The sequence below is a fragment of the Haemaphysalis longicornis genome, unplaced genomic scaffold (assembly GCF_048455015.1).
Source record: "Haemaphysalis longicornis isolate Haplotype H1 unplaced genomic scaffold, Haemaphysalis longicornis Haplotype H1 scaffold_1, whole genome shotgun sequence".
NCBI classification, from domain to species: domain Eukaryota; kingdom Metazoa; phylum Arthropoda; class Arachnida; order Ixodida; family Ixodidae; genus Haemaphysalis; species Haemaphysalis longicornis.
In genome coordinates, this window is record NW_027526203.1 from 100,552,807 (window position 1) to 100,569,883 (window position 17,077).

Below are 17,077 nucleotides of genomic sequence, written 5' to 3' on the forward strand. Positions count from 1 at the left end.
GGAGAATGGGGGAGGGATGCGGACTACGCCGGACGACGCCGGAGGGACAAGGCGAGTGAAAGTGATGCGTCGCATCTAAAAAGTCAATGAATTCGACCTTGAAACATGCGAAGAATACGAAGACTCGGCGCATGGCTTTCAAATTATGGCTGCGGAAATCAGTGGTGTAACCAGCACGGCTGGTCGTGACTCGACAATTAATGAAGTAGTGGGCACAGAAGCTGCGACATGAAAGGTCGACGACGGTGCTCAGGCAATCAAGCTGGCTCACCCTTTTTTCGCAAAGCTACATGTAGCTGCGAAAGTATGTGTCCAAGCAAGACAACGCTCACAAGCTACGAAGGAAACGTCATTGAGCATTTCGGCACGGCATCGTTGCCTCTATGTCTGGGCAATAAAGAGCAGCAGGTCCCCCTCCTCATAGTCGAGAAAGGCAAGCAAGCGTTCTTGAGACTTCCAAACTGCGAGTGTGTTGGCCTGGCCTGACACGCCCACGCCATTTCAAGGCAGTCAATTCTGGGAGAGCAGGTGGCGGCACAATTCCCGCAGTTCTTGAAAGCACTCGGCTGCGGGAAGCGTCCTTACAGGATAACCGTGAAAGATGGAGCCAAGCCGGTAGCACAGCCAGGACGACGTGCGCTACACTCGAGACAGGCCCCTTTGCGCGAGGAATTGGGGCGTCCTCTGGCATCCTCGGTATGATGTTCCATGAATTGAAGAAAATTACTCTTACCTCTCTTGTCCTGGACTGAGGAGCCCGCCTACTAATCAGCTCGATTCTACTGTTAAGGCTTTCTCCTCCGCTTCCTTCCTCTCCTCCATCACCTCCTCCATTTACTCCGCCTGCCCCCCCTCTTCTTGAGTGCAGTTTTACTATGACGCATACCTGAATATTTGGAAGATATGGTTGTGGGAAATGTACCGAAAAATGACTCCAACTCTGAACATGGTGTTACGGTATTTTTACTGTACACTTGACTCGTTTTGCTTAATAAGCTTCTATACTTGTTGAAAGCCTGGTATAAAACCAGCACGCACCTGTATACAGAGCAGGTTATTTGGAACTCAAGCTACATCTTTTGCGTCCCACAGTGAATGTCGGCAAACTTTCATGCCATGATAACGTAAAGTGATGTGATACAATACTTCCGAGATTTCGGCAAAGTTGAAAAAACTGTTCTAGCTTACATGCGGTTACCGGCAATCGTAATGCCTTCTGCCAAAGCCGACAGCCCCACAGGCTTGGAATTTGTTTTGGTGTTGCATTTTCGCTGCTTTCGGCTATTATACTCTGGCTGTTCCCTTTGTTAGAAAGATTTCAGAATACATAAGCTGACGCTTAGCTCCTACTTTTCGCGTGCCGTACACCACCGGCTTCGCAAGGAACGGGGTGACGCCGGTAATGTTTCTTCCGTGGCGGCATCAAAAACTATACTTTAAATCACGCATTGAGCTATTAAATGCGAATTTAATTCATTTATTATGATAAAAAGCTGTGCATACGCAAAATATGGTGCGGAAAAGCATCAAGAGTCAACCAAGCGCGAAGGAACAGCAAGGACAGCCAGGCAGAATGAAGCAGATGACAAATGCGAGAATCCCTAAGCCGACGTCACGGAAGCGCGGTTCGCAGCGCCGCCAATGGTCGCGCTCACCGCCAATCGGAGTGGAGCGGACCTTCAGAAACGGTCATCTAAAGCTGTGTAATATTCAGCGAAATGAGGATGAAAACGTTAACGTTAGCGTGCATGCTGGTCAAGTCCTGGCAACTCTTGTAAACGCTGGAACGCTTGCATGAGGGGCATCTCGGGCTTAACAAAGCGAAAGCGAGAGCACGGCTTGAAATATACTGGCCTGGCACGCAGAACGCGATTTAAGAGTTAAGTGGGAAGTGCAGCACGTGTTGCCAGTTTGGTTATCGTCAACCTGCTGAGCCTGTCATCCCGAGCCCTGCTCCAGATTTTCCTTGGGAAAGGGTTACAATAGATTGTGCGAATACTCGTGGCCTTATAAGTGCTGGCGTAGGGCGAAGATTCAAACTATCCGGAAGTACAGCTTCTAATGCAGACGTCGAGTGAAATTGTTTAAAACTTAAAATGATATTTCTAAAGGCATGCAATCCCGCGGGGGGTACACACCGATAGGGGTCCGTCATTCACCTCCCCTGCGTTTCGGAACTTTGCGCGGGTGTGTGCCTTCTGACATGTTATTTCCAGTCCCAAGTTCGCAACAGCAAATGATCTCGCAGAAAAAGGAGTACCGGTCGTCAAACGTCTCCCGAAGCACGTTAGGGAGCCGTTCTGCGTGGCTCTCCTGTAATATTGTCTGTCTTCTCTTGAGGACGGCCAAAGCCCGCCTGAACTGCTAATGGGGAGGCAGCTACAGAGACTCCTACCGGGCTTCGCCGCTCAACCTTCGGCAGAGGCGAAAAAGCATGCCCAAGGACTACACCTCAATACCACTCTTGGCTTAAGGGGGACACCGTGCGCACTCTCGACTCGGGTGGACGGTCAAAGCCACAATTGAGGAACAAATCGGTCCCTGCTGTTTGCCTAAGAAACTTGCAGCCCACCCTCAAAACAAACGAACATTCAGGCTGCGATAAATGGACGAGGAGTATAAAGCCCGTGCACGGGATGTTGCTTCGGCAGGGCATCCACAGTCCGAAGATGACTTCTCTTCTTCAGGCAGCGTTCACCAGCCAGACTCACCGAGAGCCATGCAGGGGTGAAACCACCTGACGACAATGCTCCTTCATCAAATACTGCTCAGCAGCCGAGTGTGATGCAAGCCCAAGCAGCCCAGGAGGATGACGACCAGGCAAACGATGAAGGAGCAGCTAGGACGAGCACCGACACGGGACAGCGGGTTCGAAAATCTATTCGCATCAAGCGGAGCCAACGCAGCTTTCATACACAAAGGACTTTGAGCAAATTGTGTAGTTTCTTTGGTCTTGGGTTGTTTGGAGTTCTTGTTGCAATTTCTGCGTTTTGTTTACTACAGCCGTTTACCGCAAGGAGGGATGATAGATCGTTATGTGGTCGGGAAACTCTGGTCAGATATGTCAGTACAAAAATAAGCTCGCGCCAATAAATAGCAGTCTTGCCGTGTGAGCGACTCGCTTTCTGTCCCAATAGACACAGTATACAGCTGCATTCACGCTAACGCAACCTATACAATTGGTTCCCAGAACTACGTTTGCTATTACAGACCCTATGTCACAGCCCCACTCCCCTCTGGAGGTGTGCTTCATTATGGTAATAGAGAATAATATAAGTACCCAACATTAGGCATGTTTTGATACAACGGGGAATAAAAACACCGACCAAAAAGTATGTTTCGTAAAATAAAAGACGTTTCGGCTCCCACACGGGAGCCTTGTTCACAATGAACAAGGCTCCCGTGTGGGAGCCGAAACGTCTTTTATTGTACGAAATATACTTTTTGGTCGGTGGTTTTATTCCCCGTTGTATCATTACCCACCCCGACCATACGGGATTCCGTCCAACCATAGATTTCATCAAGCATGTTTGTTAACGCCAACCGTCAGTGCAGGAATTCCCGCGTTCATAATGAATTCGGTGCGTAAAGTGGTTGTCGTGTATCGCTGCTGAGGGCGCCCCATCAGAGGCCTACCGTAGCCCAAACCTACATTGGCCAAGGTGTGATAAAAGAAATAATGTAATATTTCCGATCATTAAAACAACACTGACAAATTTTGGAATATGCAGCAAAGAAATTCGGCAATCAACCGATTAACGAGTTTCAGTTAACTTATCACTTCGACGTAACCTTGAATAGCCGCCCCCATGTGTGGCCGTCCCTCAAGCATTCCTGCAAACCTAAGTGAACATTTGTCAAAGGAACGACTAAGCCAAAAGATATCTTGGATTTTAAGTTTCCTTGAGTGTAAATTACAATCAATGAGCCAACAAATTTTTTAAAACCGATAATTCGGAATAATAAACATTTGAGCACACGTTATATTAGCCGCACTACTTTGCAGCCATCCTGAACTTTCGCTGAAACGATATTCTTCGTTCGTGCGCCTTGCTCAGAAACGGCAGTTTCCCGTCCCCGAAGGCGCCGCGAGGCGGCGCATTCTTCGGGCAAGCATTAGAAAAGAGAACGAAAGGGCAATACCTTCTGAGGAACTGGATGTTCTCCTCCTGTCTCTGGAGTCCGGTTTTCATCATGATCGCCTGGAAGACGCGTCGGTCCAGCACCCACACTTTGGCTTTTGTCACCGCTGCAAAACGATAACCGAGCCACACCACAGGCGCTTACATCATGCAACAGAATCGGCATGCTGAGTGCTGCGTGATTTATTCTATAACACTGAGTACTACCAGAATCTTTAAAAGTATTAAGGGATTCTGGTACTGCTGAATGATACGGACACAACCATGGTTCCAGGCAACCGCTAGCAAAATCTGAAAAAACATATCTGTGAGTTTTTCTCAGAAAACAGTTGTGCCTAAATTTAAGTGCATTAGACGGACCGACCTACCTATTACATATTCAGGGTTCCCACCCGACATGCGAAAACTCGTGTTAACTTGTGCGGGCCGTGAGGTGGAAGTTTACCAGGCAGCGGTGGACGATCGGGCTCCTTGAGATGGAGCTCACTCTTAACTGTACCGTAATCCCTATGGGATGTGATGTCAGAGCTCGCGGTAAGCTCTAGAGCGTAATAGAGTGTGCTCACTACCACAGCGAACGAGTTTGAGCGAGAACCACTTCTAGGTGGACGCAGAGGTAAGAGGAATCTTCCGGATTAACGCCCCCCCCCCAAACTTTACGTGGAAACGTCCCTCAATTCACCTCATTTCCATTGTCTTTCTGGAAATGAACATCTTCAAACAATATTTACGATCGCTGTGGCAACTTCTGTATTTTTCTACGTTATTTTTTCGTGAAAACTACATTGCAGCTAACAGCTTTGAAATTCTTGAACCCATTTACAAAGGTTCACTTTGTTTACACACAAAAAGTATCGCTTCTGTTCTCGTTCGAGAGTAAAGCTGACCGATCAAAACTGCTGCCGATTCGAAGGTAATAAGACCACTGTTGCGGATATCGTTGCAGCCAATGAGTAAGAAACTGAGCGAAAAAACTGAACCGCCAACTTTCCATATTAGGCTGTCAATAGCCAACATGGAAGAAATTACTACTCCTCTGGGTGATTATTTGTCTTGTTGGTTTTTTTACTTTTCTTAATGAAGTGGTACACATGGTTATTTGGAAACAACGCGTTAAAACAGGACCACGAAGAAAGGAACCAGACAGGACGAGCGCTCGTCCTGTCTGGTTGCTTTCTTCGTGGTCCTGTTTTAACCCGCTGTTTCCAAATAACCACGTGGCATTACCAACTCACCCAACTCTCCATCCTGCTGAAGTGGTACACATTTACACCAAAATAAGGAATGAATGCCCTACCGTGCCAATAAGCATTTATGCCACGACAAAAGGCGTTACGTCGTTCGCGTTGAGGTGCTGAGCACGAAGTGTTTAAGCACTACAAGGAGTTTGAAACTTCGAAACGCTAAGGCTTGTGCTTTCTGGCCAAAACCAAAAAGTTGGACAAGTATTGTTGTTGAGGTAAAGGTGGACAGAAATTGCTGAAAAACGCACTCAAGGATTTTTTCACAATGCGTGAGCATCTCGTTCCTCTTCCTCCCGAAGTTGAGGATCGGCCCAATGCCTTGCTTGGGTTTTACCCTTTGTTATACACGGTTTTTCTCACACGCTTCTCGTGCCAAGGATACTTTGTGGCCGATCCGCCTCAGGAACGCCTGTCTCCGACTCCTTTTTGGTCGCCGTCATTCCTTCCTCTTTTGCCCCCATGTCCTTGCTGCGCACATTATCTTAGATCGCCTACAAGAAGTTCCGGGACACGTAGAGACGGTGAGCGCATGGGGAGGTGGCGAGCCGCAGTTCGAACCGTCGTCTCTCAATAAACACGTTTTCTCTCTCTGTCTCTCTGGCGCCAAAATAATACGACAGGAACGTGGCTCCCGATTGAACAGGGCTTTTGTAAGCGAAGCGGTGACTAGAATAATCGGTTCAAGCCAGGACAAAGACGAAGAGACCACACACAACAAGCATGCCGAGTCGTTCCCTTCTTTATACATAAAAGCCGCTTGGCGGTGGCAGCAATAGTGGCAATACCCGGCTCTTTCTAGCAACATTGGTAGCGGACCTTACGCAGCCCCACCACAGCAACGCGCTCTTTCGTTTTCCGTTGTGCCTATCTATAGACGAATCAAGGTCGAAAATTGTAACAGCGGAGTTGTGTAAGCTCGAGTTCCATCCGTGCCAGGCGTCCATCAAAAATCGGTTCAGCACACTGAAGAGAGGGAAAATGCTAGGGCACGCAGTTAGAGGGGAAGAGGCGACGAGTCAAGGGAGTCGACGAGCAGGTGTGGGGAGTGCGCGTCGCGGCGCAGATGTTCGGGTGGGGAGCCGCGCGCCGGGCTGCACCTAGTGATGACGTCACCCTTGGCATGCAGATGTTCTCCTGTTTTTATTTAAATTGCGCCATATTGCGACAGGGCATAAGTAACAAGGAAATAGTGGCCAAAACAGGATAGAGGTACGACACAGAATACAATGAATAAAAACAAGATGCCGGCACTACAGGTAACTATAGAGTCCTGTTTCGGAAAGGAATTACAACAGTTTCTTGTAAAGGGGGCCGTCTGACCACCAATAAATATCGGGAGGGCGGCCTGGGCGATGTCCTGCGGTCCCCATGTGCCGAGCTCAGGCTGGTGGAACCCCTAGGCATGTCCATGGGAAGTGCTCAAATGCCGCCTCAGCAACAGGGGCAGCGCAGTGGAAGCAGGTGTGGGAGGGATTCCCAAGACGTTGCTCTCACGTTGTCCACCACATTGCTCGCGGGTTAAGCCGCCGGGAAAATCAGACCCGCGCGAAGAGAGAAGGGCATGCATGGAGCACCGACGAATATCTTTTAAAGCCAAGCTTTCTACCTCAACCTGCCGACGGTTCTTTTGTGGCGTGCGGGACAAGAAACTCCCAACGCGACTGGGGAGGGGAAGGGTGATTTGCACTCACGGAACACAGTGTAGATGACGCGGCGATAGGGCGCTATTACCCAGCGTTTCGCGCACGCAAGTGACTGCTCGCACCGGCGCGTGCGTCGGCGGGACGGCTTTATAGTCTGCTTTATAGCGACAGTTGCTTTGGGCCTGTTTTGAAGCTGCTTCGCGTCTATTGCGCGCTTTCTTCGCCCGGAATGAATAACTTTTTCAACAGCACGTGCTCGGTAGCCCGGAACCGACAAAACTAAGTGGGCGTACGGCAGCGAGAAGTTAAGGATTGGTTTGGAGGGCGGAAAACAAAATTTAGAGACCACATTCAGGCATCTGGCCGCTACACAAACTTTACCTTTTGCGTACTGCTTGCCACAAATGGGACGCCGTTTTTTAAATTGGTTAATAGCAATTCGGTTGTGTTTTAAGAGGTGTAACAAAATACGAACGGAACAACAGGATCTGATCAATAGCGAATACAAAAGTTCCCTCAGCTTTCTCGCAATTCTCAAACGCACTAGACTAGTTTACATTCGGAATAAATGGGATCACTAAGCTCACATGCCAAATTCTTCCGTTGCCTGCACTTGTGTCGCGCGGCGGTGTAACCCCGAGCTAGCAAATACGGATGGCTAGGTTTCGCTGTCCCACCCTTCGAAGGACGATCTTCTCCGTTTTCTTTCCGCCGGCGCACCGCCGGGCTACAACTACAACGTCCGCAGCTCTAGCCCGGCCGTGCACGACACTGCTGCGTTTGGGACGCCACCGCCGGGAATCCCAGGTAACCGCTGGGAGAATCTATGGTTTGACTCTTTGTAGAGCCACGTGTGTGATTTCGAGTGACGTCGCTTGGGAAATTGTTGTGAGTGTCGTTTAAAGCTTTGCTTTCCAACCACCTTCACAGCGTGGATTGGAGCCCATTTTTCATGAGTAAGGTGTCCTCCAGTGACAGCTGCAGAGAAGGGGCGGGCACACTACTCGCTGCGGATGAGTGGCCGAATCGGTGAGAGCATGTGTGGTTCCTCCGGCGGGTTCAGAGGACGCAAACAGGTCACAGGAATGATTGGAGTGTCTGTCGCACCGCACATGTAACACCCAGTGTACTGTTAACGTTCCGGAGGTTTGGAGCAGCCTGGGTGGAATCGGTGTATAATACCTAACACGGTGGTGGTACAGCGCAAAGCTGAGAAGCTAAAGCCCACAGGCCATCCCGAATGGCAATCAGCTCCACCAACAAAGAACGAAGTAGCGCCTCCGTGAAATACGTGCATGTCTGGTTGATGGATGCCATAGTGGCAGAGACAAGGCTTGTGTGGAGGATGTAATCGGCTACCCCTGCGTGAACATGCACTTGGAGGACTTCTGGCGAGTCAAGAGGTTGGTCAAGGTAAGTTGGCCTGATTCATTAGAAAGTGAATGCTTTTTATGCACCCTAGAGGCTGGTTTTCCATCCCATACGGTCGCTGCCATAGAGGCGGCTCCGGTGAGCGAGGTAGGAGAGGCGAAGAACGACCATAATAGCCTGCAAGTCCTGCCGCGGCGGGAATCGATTGAATTTAGAAACGACGAGCCGAGAGACACTGGTGTACAATTTCATTCAGCGTGTTCACTTGCACCTCGGCTTGAAGTGTCGGTATAGAGGTCATGCGAGGGGGTCCGGTGATAACTCGCCGTGCTTCTCTATTTACAGTTTCGAAGTGATCCCAGTCGGGTCATTCCATGCCAAACGTCCCAGCCGTAAAATCGACCATCACGGATATCCTCAGTAAAAATTGTGGGTCATCCTCGCATGGCCCACAATGGTCCCTGAAAGTGTTTTTGTCCAAAAAATGTTGTTCTTTTTTCTAGCGGCCCCTTTACCTTCAGGGTTTAAATCAAACTTACGTCTGTGAAGAAATTCATGAAAAAGTAAATTCTCTTACAATGGCAACCATTTTTTGTGAACATCATGTTGAGGCCCTCGGCTGCTCTATGCCACATTTTAAAAATATTTTTCCTTTTCTTTGCTGTGATTACGCCATTCAGAAAATACACGATGTCGAGCATTTTCAAACATTTTTAGCAAATACGTCCAATGCTCTCAGCCAATGAAGCATCTGTACCTGTATCTCAGCATTGTGGAAAATAGGTAAAAACTATATTTACACTGAAAAAAGGTGAAATGTGCGAGAAAACGTTTGTAAAACTTGGAAAAATCTCCTTTCTGGCCCATATTCACCTTGAAATTGCGCATTATTTTGCTCGTAGTAAAAATTTCAAATACAAGCCATTCACTAGTACAATTGATCGCAGTTTGTTTCAGGAAGTTTAATCAGAACAGTTTTGGTTTTAGCAGAGAAAATAAATTTTCAATTTGTACAGCGACACTACTTCACCCCGTTGTTCCACAGAGCGGCTTCTCTGCACGGCATGCACCTGCCTGCATGAAAGTGACGCGAGCCAACGGGTTTGCGCTACAAGAATACCTTTCGCCGCAATGGTATTTGTAACGTCAGTACAGGAAAAAGGAATAGTTCGCGTGTTAGTGGGAAAAGTGCAACGTGGAGCTAGCGTTGGTGCGTCCATTCCATGAGCACGTGTAACTCAACGACTGGACATAGGATGTGCTTTAAAGTATCGGGTTATGCAATTCGCGCTACCGCATACAAATAAATCCGTTTAACTCGATGACTCCACCGCTGTTCATTTCGTATTTCCGCCATACTTAAAACATACCACGTATAATATACCCTGCTTCTTTAAATGCACGTCCATGTCCAGCCAGCCGTTGAGTTACCCGTGCTCATGGAATGGGCGCACCTCCGCTAGCTCCACGTTATACTTTTCCCACTAACACGCGAATTATTCCTTTTTCCTGTACTGACGCTACAAATACCAATGCGGCGTAGCGCGAACCCGCTGGCTCGCGCCTCTTTCATGCAGGCAGGTGCATGCCGTGCAGAGAAGACGCGTTGTGGAACAGCGGGGAACAGTGTCGCTGTACAAATTGAAAAATTTTTTTATCTGCTAAAACCAAAGCTGTTCAGATTAAACTTTCTGAAATAAACTGCGATCATTTGTGCTAGTGAATGGATTCGATTTGATATTTTTACTACGAGCACAACAATGCGCAATTTCAAGGTGAATATGGGCGAGAAAGGAGATTTTTTCAAGTTTGACAAACGTTTTCTCGCACATTTCACCTTTTTTCAATGTAAATATAGTTATTACCAATTTTCTACAATGCTGAGATTCAGGTTGGAATGCTTCATTGGCTGAGAGAATTGGTCGTATTTGCTAAAAATGTTTGAAAATGCTCGACATCGTGTATTTTCTGAATGGCGTAATCACAGCAAAGAAAAGGAAAAATATTTTAAAAATGCGGCATAGAGCAGCCCAGTGCCTCAACATGATATTAACAGAAAATGGTGACCATTGTAAGAGAAGTTACTTTTTTATGAATTTTTTCACAGACGTAGGTTTGATTTAAACCCTGAAGGTAAAGGGGCCGCTAGAAAAAAGAACAACATTTTTTGGACAAAAACACTTTCAGGGACCATTGTGGGCCATGCGAGGATGACCCACAATTTTTACTGAGCAAATCCGTGATGGTCGATTTTACGGCTGGGACATTTGGCATGGAATGACCCAGTCGCGCAAGGCAAGGTGTTGAAACTGGGCTTGGTAAACGAGTCGATGCTGGAAGATAGCACGCACTAGCCTACGCATGACTCGAGAGCAGGCACCCCGTGACTTATGGCCGATTCAGCAGAACAAGTGTAGCGCACTGGTGGCCCAGTGGAGTGGACGAAGAAAGATGCCGACGCAGCTCAACTGCTTTCCAGTCCCAGTATACGCATATGACCAGCGATAACGGGTTCCCCATTCAAAAACGGGCATATCGGTGACTGCGACAGCCGTTGTTGTCCCTTACGATTTGCGATAGACATGTAATTACAGTCAAACCCGGCTATAACGAACCCGGATATAGCGAATTATGCTATATATCGAACAAAAATAATTCAGCTAAGGAAATGCATGGGAAACACATTCCTTATAACGAAGTTCACATCCTATATATCGAACTCCAGGCTCCTAGAATGGCCGCCGAAATGCATGATCTCGGAGCGGCGATAGAGATATGGATTGGCCGCGTCCACGGAGCAAGAGCCGCGACTGAGACATTGCGCCTCGCACGGAGCGACGTGACGACCAATACTTTCCGTAACTGTTTCCGACGCGTGGGACTCGCGACGGAACCCGCCCAGTCAGCGAGTCCGGACCAAGACAGCAGCATCAGTGAACTGTGGGAAGAGCTCGCCAACGTTCCCGATGATGTCGCGAGTGAAATCCGTCCGACGCGTATAATGAAGCGCGTTCGGCAGTCGATGTGCTCCGCCAATGCTTCTTAGATTTTTGAGGACGCGGACTCGAACTGGTGCAAACAATATTTCGTGTAGAGAATGCCAGGTTAGTTGAAGCCGCCAAAACAAAAGTGAAACCAAAAATCACCGCTTTCGTTTGCAACGTGAGTAGTTAAGGAGGAAAGTAGCTTTATTACTTGCAATAAATGGATTATTTTGGTATGGTAATGGTTACTGTACTGTGCTCGTTTCTGCATACGCGGATGGCGGAGTTGGGGAGGAAGGGAGGGGGGGCGCTTCCATGGATTGCGAACTCGTAGCAATAAACTCGTTATAGGCGGGTTCGGCTATATCGAACTATTGGATATATCGAACAAATCGCGGTGCATAATGCAGTTCGGTATAAACGGCTCTGACTGTAGTTTTTGATGCAGACAGCTTCAGGCCCACCATTGAACACCACTGTGAAATAATGTCAACGGCAGCCTGTAGACCTGCTTGTTGATGAGATAACTTGTCCTGAAACGACCATGCACGCAGTGATATCGTCCGCATGGAAGACAAGAAACGTGTCCGGTATGCTATTCATCTGCCACGCCAAGGGTGGTAGGGCCAAGTTGAACAGCACAAGACCCAATACGGAGCCTTGAGGCATGCCTCGCTCCGAAACAAAGGGTGCCACGCGTTCCTTGCATATGGGGATAGAGAACGATCGGTTGCGAAGGAAGGAATTTACAAGTGGCCTACTGCTGGCGGAAGGCGGAGTCTATGAAGTAAACCTATTATAACCGAATGTCTTACGTTATCATACGCATCTTCAACGTCCTTGAATAAGACGGTGGGGATATTACGTGACCTACCACATAGAATCACCATAGATGACAGATTGTTCTGGCGATATTCTGTTCCCAGGTGTGGACGAAACCCAATCTGAGCTGGGTGATACCATCCGTATCGTTCCTGCCACCAAGAAAGACGCGTGGCAAGCATTCGTTCCAATAGCTTGCAAATAGTGGATGTCCGTCAGATGTCAATCAGGAAAGACGTTACTCAACCGGTCTTGGGGCTTCCCAGGTTTCGGGATAGGTACCACTTCGGCGTGTTTCAAGGTAAGTGGAATGTCACCATAAGCCCAGATAGTGTTGAGCCAGTCGAGTAACCGCTGCAGACGTGGACCGTTTATGTTCTTAAACACTTCAGCCGTGACACCGTCTGGGCCCGGCGCTGTGCGCAGTTCGGCTTTGTCAATAGCTGCAAGGAACTCATCCATTTTCAGTGGGGCCTGTATCCCGTCAAGGTCTTCCTTGCTTGGGCACGACCGAGCCTCCGGAGGAAGAGTAGGCAAGCTTAGAAATGCTGATGGAGCTTGGTCGTACCTCAGGAAGAACTGCTTCGCCATTTCTGGAGCAAACTGGCTCGTAGTACGTCCAGAGGCAAGGCATGCCGTGGCTGCCGGTTCTTGGGGGCGGCCACCCTGCTTAATACGGCGACGAAAAGTGCGCAAGGCGGACGCGCTGGTGGAAGTGAGGCACACCAGTCCAGCCACCGTTGACGGGATAGTGATTTTTCTGACAGCGCGTGGCTGCAGTGAGGTGGTGCAACGAAATCAGTAAGCTTGGATATGTGGGCTGTTTACTGGCCGCCAGTTCTGCCTCTGAATCGAGCTGCCCAGAGGTTTAGAAGATGTAGGTCTGGTGCAGTCTTGTTCTCTTCTACCCATGAAATGCAAGTGGCATCCTGAAGGGCGGCACAGAGCACCAACAGCGAATCTGAGGTTTCTTCACAGCCAGACGTATTCAGGTCCTTCCGAAACAAGTCCCAGTCTGTGACAAAGCACTGGCTTCTGTTGGGCACTGTTAGGATCGGCCAACACAGGAATTCCTCGCAAGCCCTACAGCAAGGTGTGCATGGATGAATCACCCAGAGGCACGAGGAGGCAAGAAACCCTGGCGCCAACGGCAGCGGTTTCAAGGGGCGGCTTCTATATCCTCGGTTCACCGGACGCTTGGGGCCATTTCTTTCATTCATACACGTATGAAAGAAGGGTCCACCGAAAGGAAGCTGCGGTTTCAAGTGCCCAAGCTCTTCGGTTTCCAACCGTCGGCGAGAGCAGGAGGTCACTCGTCTTCAGGTGCTGGGAGCCGAGTTGAAATTCCGTTGTCACGGGGCCTGGTAGCGATATACCACGCCTGATTTTTACGGGCGGAGTCGCAGGATACCACCGTAATATGTGATGCGAGCTAAAGCAGATGCGGGCCCTGAAGGGTGACTGTTCCAGCGCAACCCATGCATCGGGCTTGCACGATCTTGTGAGGCCTACATGTGAGCGTAGCTGCGAGGGTTTCTGGCGACTCGTCCGGGTCGACGCCAAAAACGGCATACCTACGAAGGTCGGAGCCGGAAATCAGGTAGGTTTGAACCCCCACTGCAGTACGGGCAGGCAGGCGGATCTCCTTCAAGCCGCAGACGGTCAACATGCGCTAGAGAACGCACCCACACGGAGATGGTGTTAGTGGGACGGTGAAGTGTGAAACCTTGAAATCCATCGGTTTCGAAGCAGGAATCCAGAGTGGCTTCAAGGAACCTATTTGTGAGAGTCGTAACGTTGAACACTCCCGAGTTTTAATCGCCACTTTGTACAACGGCGATAAAGCGGGCGCCACCACACGCAGTCCAGATTCGCTGTCTCGTTTATGCGCAAATGTGTCCCTAGTCGACCTAGCAGGTACTCCCAATGGTTGTTCACGGGCTCGCCGCTTAGCGCTAATCGGACCACAATTACCCGTTGCGATAGTTCGTTATTCCTCCAACGGATCCGGCGCAGCGAGATGTTGAACAGCAGTCGTTTCATTGTCCATGCTGTTGCGTTGCAGCTTTGCGTCATTGCAGAGCGTTGCCAGCAGAGTGTTGCCATAGCAACCGCGGCGCGCCTAGCTCTAGTGCCGGCGGTGGCGGCGGACGATAGGCCTACTCAGCAACATGACGCAGCACTTGCCCTAGGCTGGCACCTCACCAACCGGTCTCTGACCGGTTGGTGAGGTGCCAGGAGTCTTTGGAGAGGATCACAGCAAGGTGAGCAGCAGTTCAAAGGCCTATACGCGTGAAAATGGCCAAACCAGAAGGAGCGAAGAACGACGACGTGCCACCCTCTTGGCTTGGCTTCCGTCTTCTTGAGAGCGGCGGCTCGCGCTCTGAGGCATCAGTGTCCTATCCATCCAGATGGACAGGCATAAGGAACTGCCCTATCCGGAGGAAGAAGCAGAACATCGGCGCAGAAAGCAATAAAAACCAACTTAAACTATAAAAAATGCAAAATGAAACTATGGAAAAAGCCAAGTTAAAGCTAGGGAAGACCACAAAGCTTCTGTTTCCTCAATCTCCGCATGTCATTTGCGAAGGTGGCCGAATGTCTTGCCACCTTACCCCATGTCTACACAATACAGAAATTTTAGGACAGCTAACCATTTCTTACACATCGTGATGCGAAGGCATTTATGTCCAGTGAAATTCCGCATGTCATACCGAGCGCTGTATTCGCTCGTCAGTGCTGGAGGCACCACTGGGTGAGAGGTGACGAAATGGCCAGAGTGCGAGGCACGTGCACAACGCAAATTGATTTAAGCAGGAAGGTGACCAAGGAGAGCGGCATCGGAGCACTGATCGGTATAATTTCCCATTTTCTACGGGGCTCTGCGTACTTCTAGGCGTCATGTCCGCCGAGGCGCAGGCTTATTTTCTGAGCGTTTTATTTCTGAGAAAGGCGCTCTGCATGTCATTACACGTCATCGCCAATGGTAATTTAGGGGTGATTCAGCAGATAGCGACAACGGCCACGCCACCAGATGTTTTCTCCGATCCGTTCATCATTGCTTTTGCGTTACTACTCATCTTTGTACTGGCTAGAGAATCAATCGTGCCCAGCAAAGTTCTTTGCGGGGGGATGCTGGTACGCCTGCGTTTTTCCCGTGGATGCGTCTTTGTTGGGAGAAGCATATGAGGGCACGCGGGCAGTGCCACCGGGTTGAAACAGACACTAAAACAATCTGGAGGCAGCGCTTTGTTTGCATGTCAATGAGCAACGTTTTGAACATTGCGAGCAAAAAAAAAATCAATGCAGCAGGGCAAGCGGTTAAAGCGATGCGGATCCACCGTATACGCACACGCTTTCTTTAGGCTGAAAACTAACCCCCCGAATAATATCCGCCAAGGAAGGGCACGACTGAATAGTGATGGTGAGGCAGCGTCCGTGCTCGCTGCACAGAAATATTTAGCTACGCGGCTTCTCGTTTGCGCCACAAGGTAATTACGGTATTGTGGGCTAGTTAAGGACACGGTGGTGCGACATTTTCTGAGGCCCTATTCTGAGTCTGTCCTCCACTCCATATGTGTCTTCCGCTCAGCGGAGTGGTGGGTGCTGCGAAAATTGCTTTCAAGGATCTCATCGACTGGAAAAAGGAATCGGGGTACCAGGGTTAGTGTGCTCCAAGCTTTGTGTGCCATTCTGACACAGCCGACTGGTTCGCCCGCTCAGCTTGACCCATACTGTGCCTCCGTGGTTAGTACTTATATCCTCCTGTCTTCTGAAGGATACGACTTCAGAAAAGTAGTTTGCTCAAAGGAAGCAAAACCAGAGATTTTTGCCTTACGCTTAGGACGTCTGACAAAATTAAGTTGGCTTGTGTGGACTCCTTTCTAACAGTAAAGTTAAATGTGAACTACCACATCAAACCGATGAAGCTTTTGCGCGTTTATTTTTGCAAGTTGTTGCCCTATATAACAACACAACAGTTTACTTCCCTCTTGGTTTATAATAACCTAATAGTTTTCGCGCGTGTATAGTGTCATGGAGGACTTAGTGTAGCACAGCATAGTTCGTTTTCTTTTTTGCCGCTGTTTAACCGCCCTTGGTCAATTTCGGGGTATAACTAATCACCCATTCTGTCCATGGTCCTCGGTGAAAGAGAGAAACCGCGCGCCTCGACCGGAGCAGTTCGTCACACGCAAAGGTGGTCACGGCAAAAGCTTCATGCGGACCGGCCCTGCCAATTGAGTTAGAAAGTGAGCTTGAAAAGCAGTGGTGGTACGTAGCACGGTAGACTCACCTTTGACGCTTGCGGTGCGGGTGCAGTTGTAGAGTATTGCCAGCTCACCGAACGCCTTGCCTGGCCCCATACGCCCAAGCACCTGGTCGTCCTTTTCCACCTCCAGTTCGCCTTCTGGGTAAAAAAAACAAATAAAACACCAGAAATTATGAATGAATCAATCAAATAATGAATCACCCAATCAATTATCCCATGGATCGTGCTAAGGTAAGTTGCTACTGGGAACAGATTATTCAGAAAATCATTGTATATTGTCATGTGTCTAAAGATGACGCAATTTCTTCAAGGAAAACAAGTTTATTGGAGCGAACTTGTGTTCCCCTAACAACTCAAAGAATACAGGCGGCGAAGCGAGCGTAGACGATTCGGATGCTGCGGCGTCTGCTTTGCAGGCTTTTATCTATCGGCGTGAGTCGAGTGCTTCCGAAACCATCGATTTACATCCAGAACATTGTAGATCAAAGAAGATTATTCTGGGCTAGTGACGTTAGGGCGAAACAGTCTGCTTATCTGAATAAGATAGCCAGTGAGGCATAAAAAATAAAGAATGGAAGACGCGCTTCGCTTGGGACACAGA

At 49.0% G+C, this 17,077-nt stretch overlaps 1 protein-coding gene across 1 annotated transcript in view; it reads right to left on the bottom strand.

The window, feature by feature from the left end:
* Positions 1-17,077, bottom strand: part of LOC144178451 (cGMP-dependent protein kinase, isozyme 1-like) — a 513,788-nt gene that overhangs the window by 432,995 nt on the left and 63,716 nt on the right. The window contains exons 3-4 of the mRNA XM_077706319.1: positions 16,501-16,614; positions 4,144-4,249 (exon numbers count right to left, since the gene is read on the bottom strand). Coding sequence (XP_077562445.1) covers positions 4,144-4,249; positions 16,501-16,614 — 220 coding nt within the window. The remainder of the gene's footprint in view (positions 1-4,143; positions 4,250-16,500; positions 16,615-17,077) is intronic.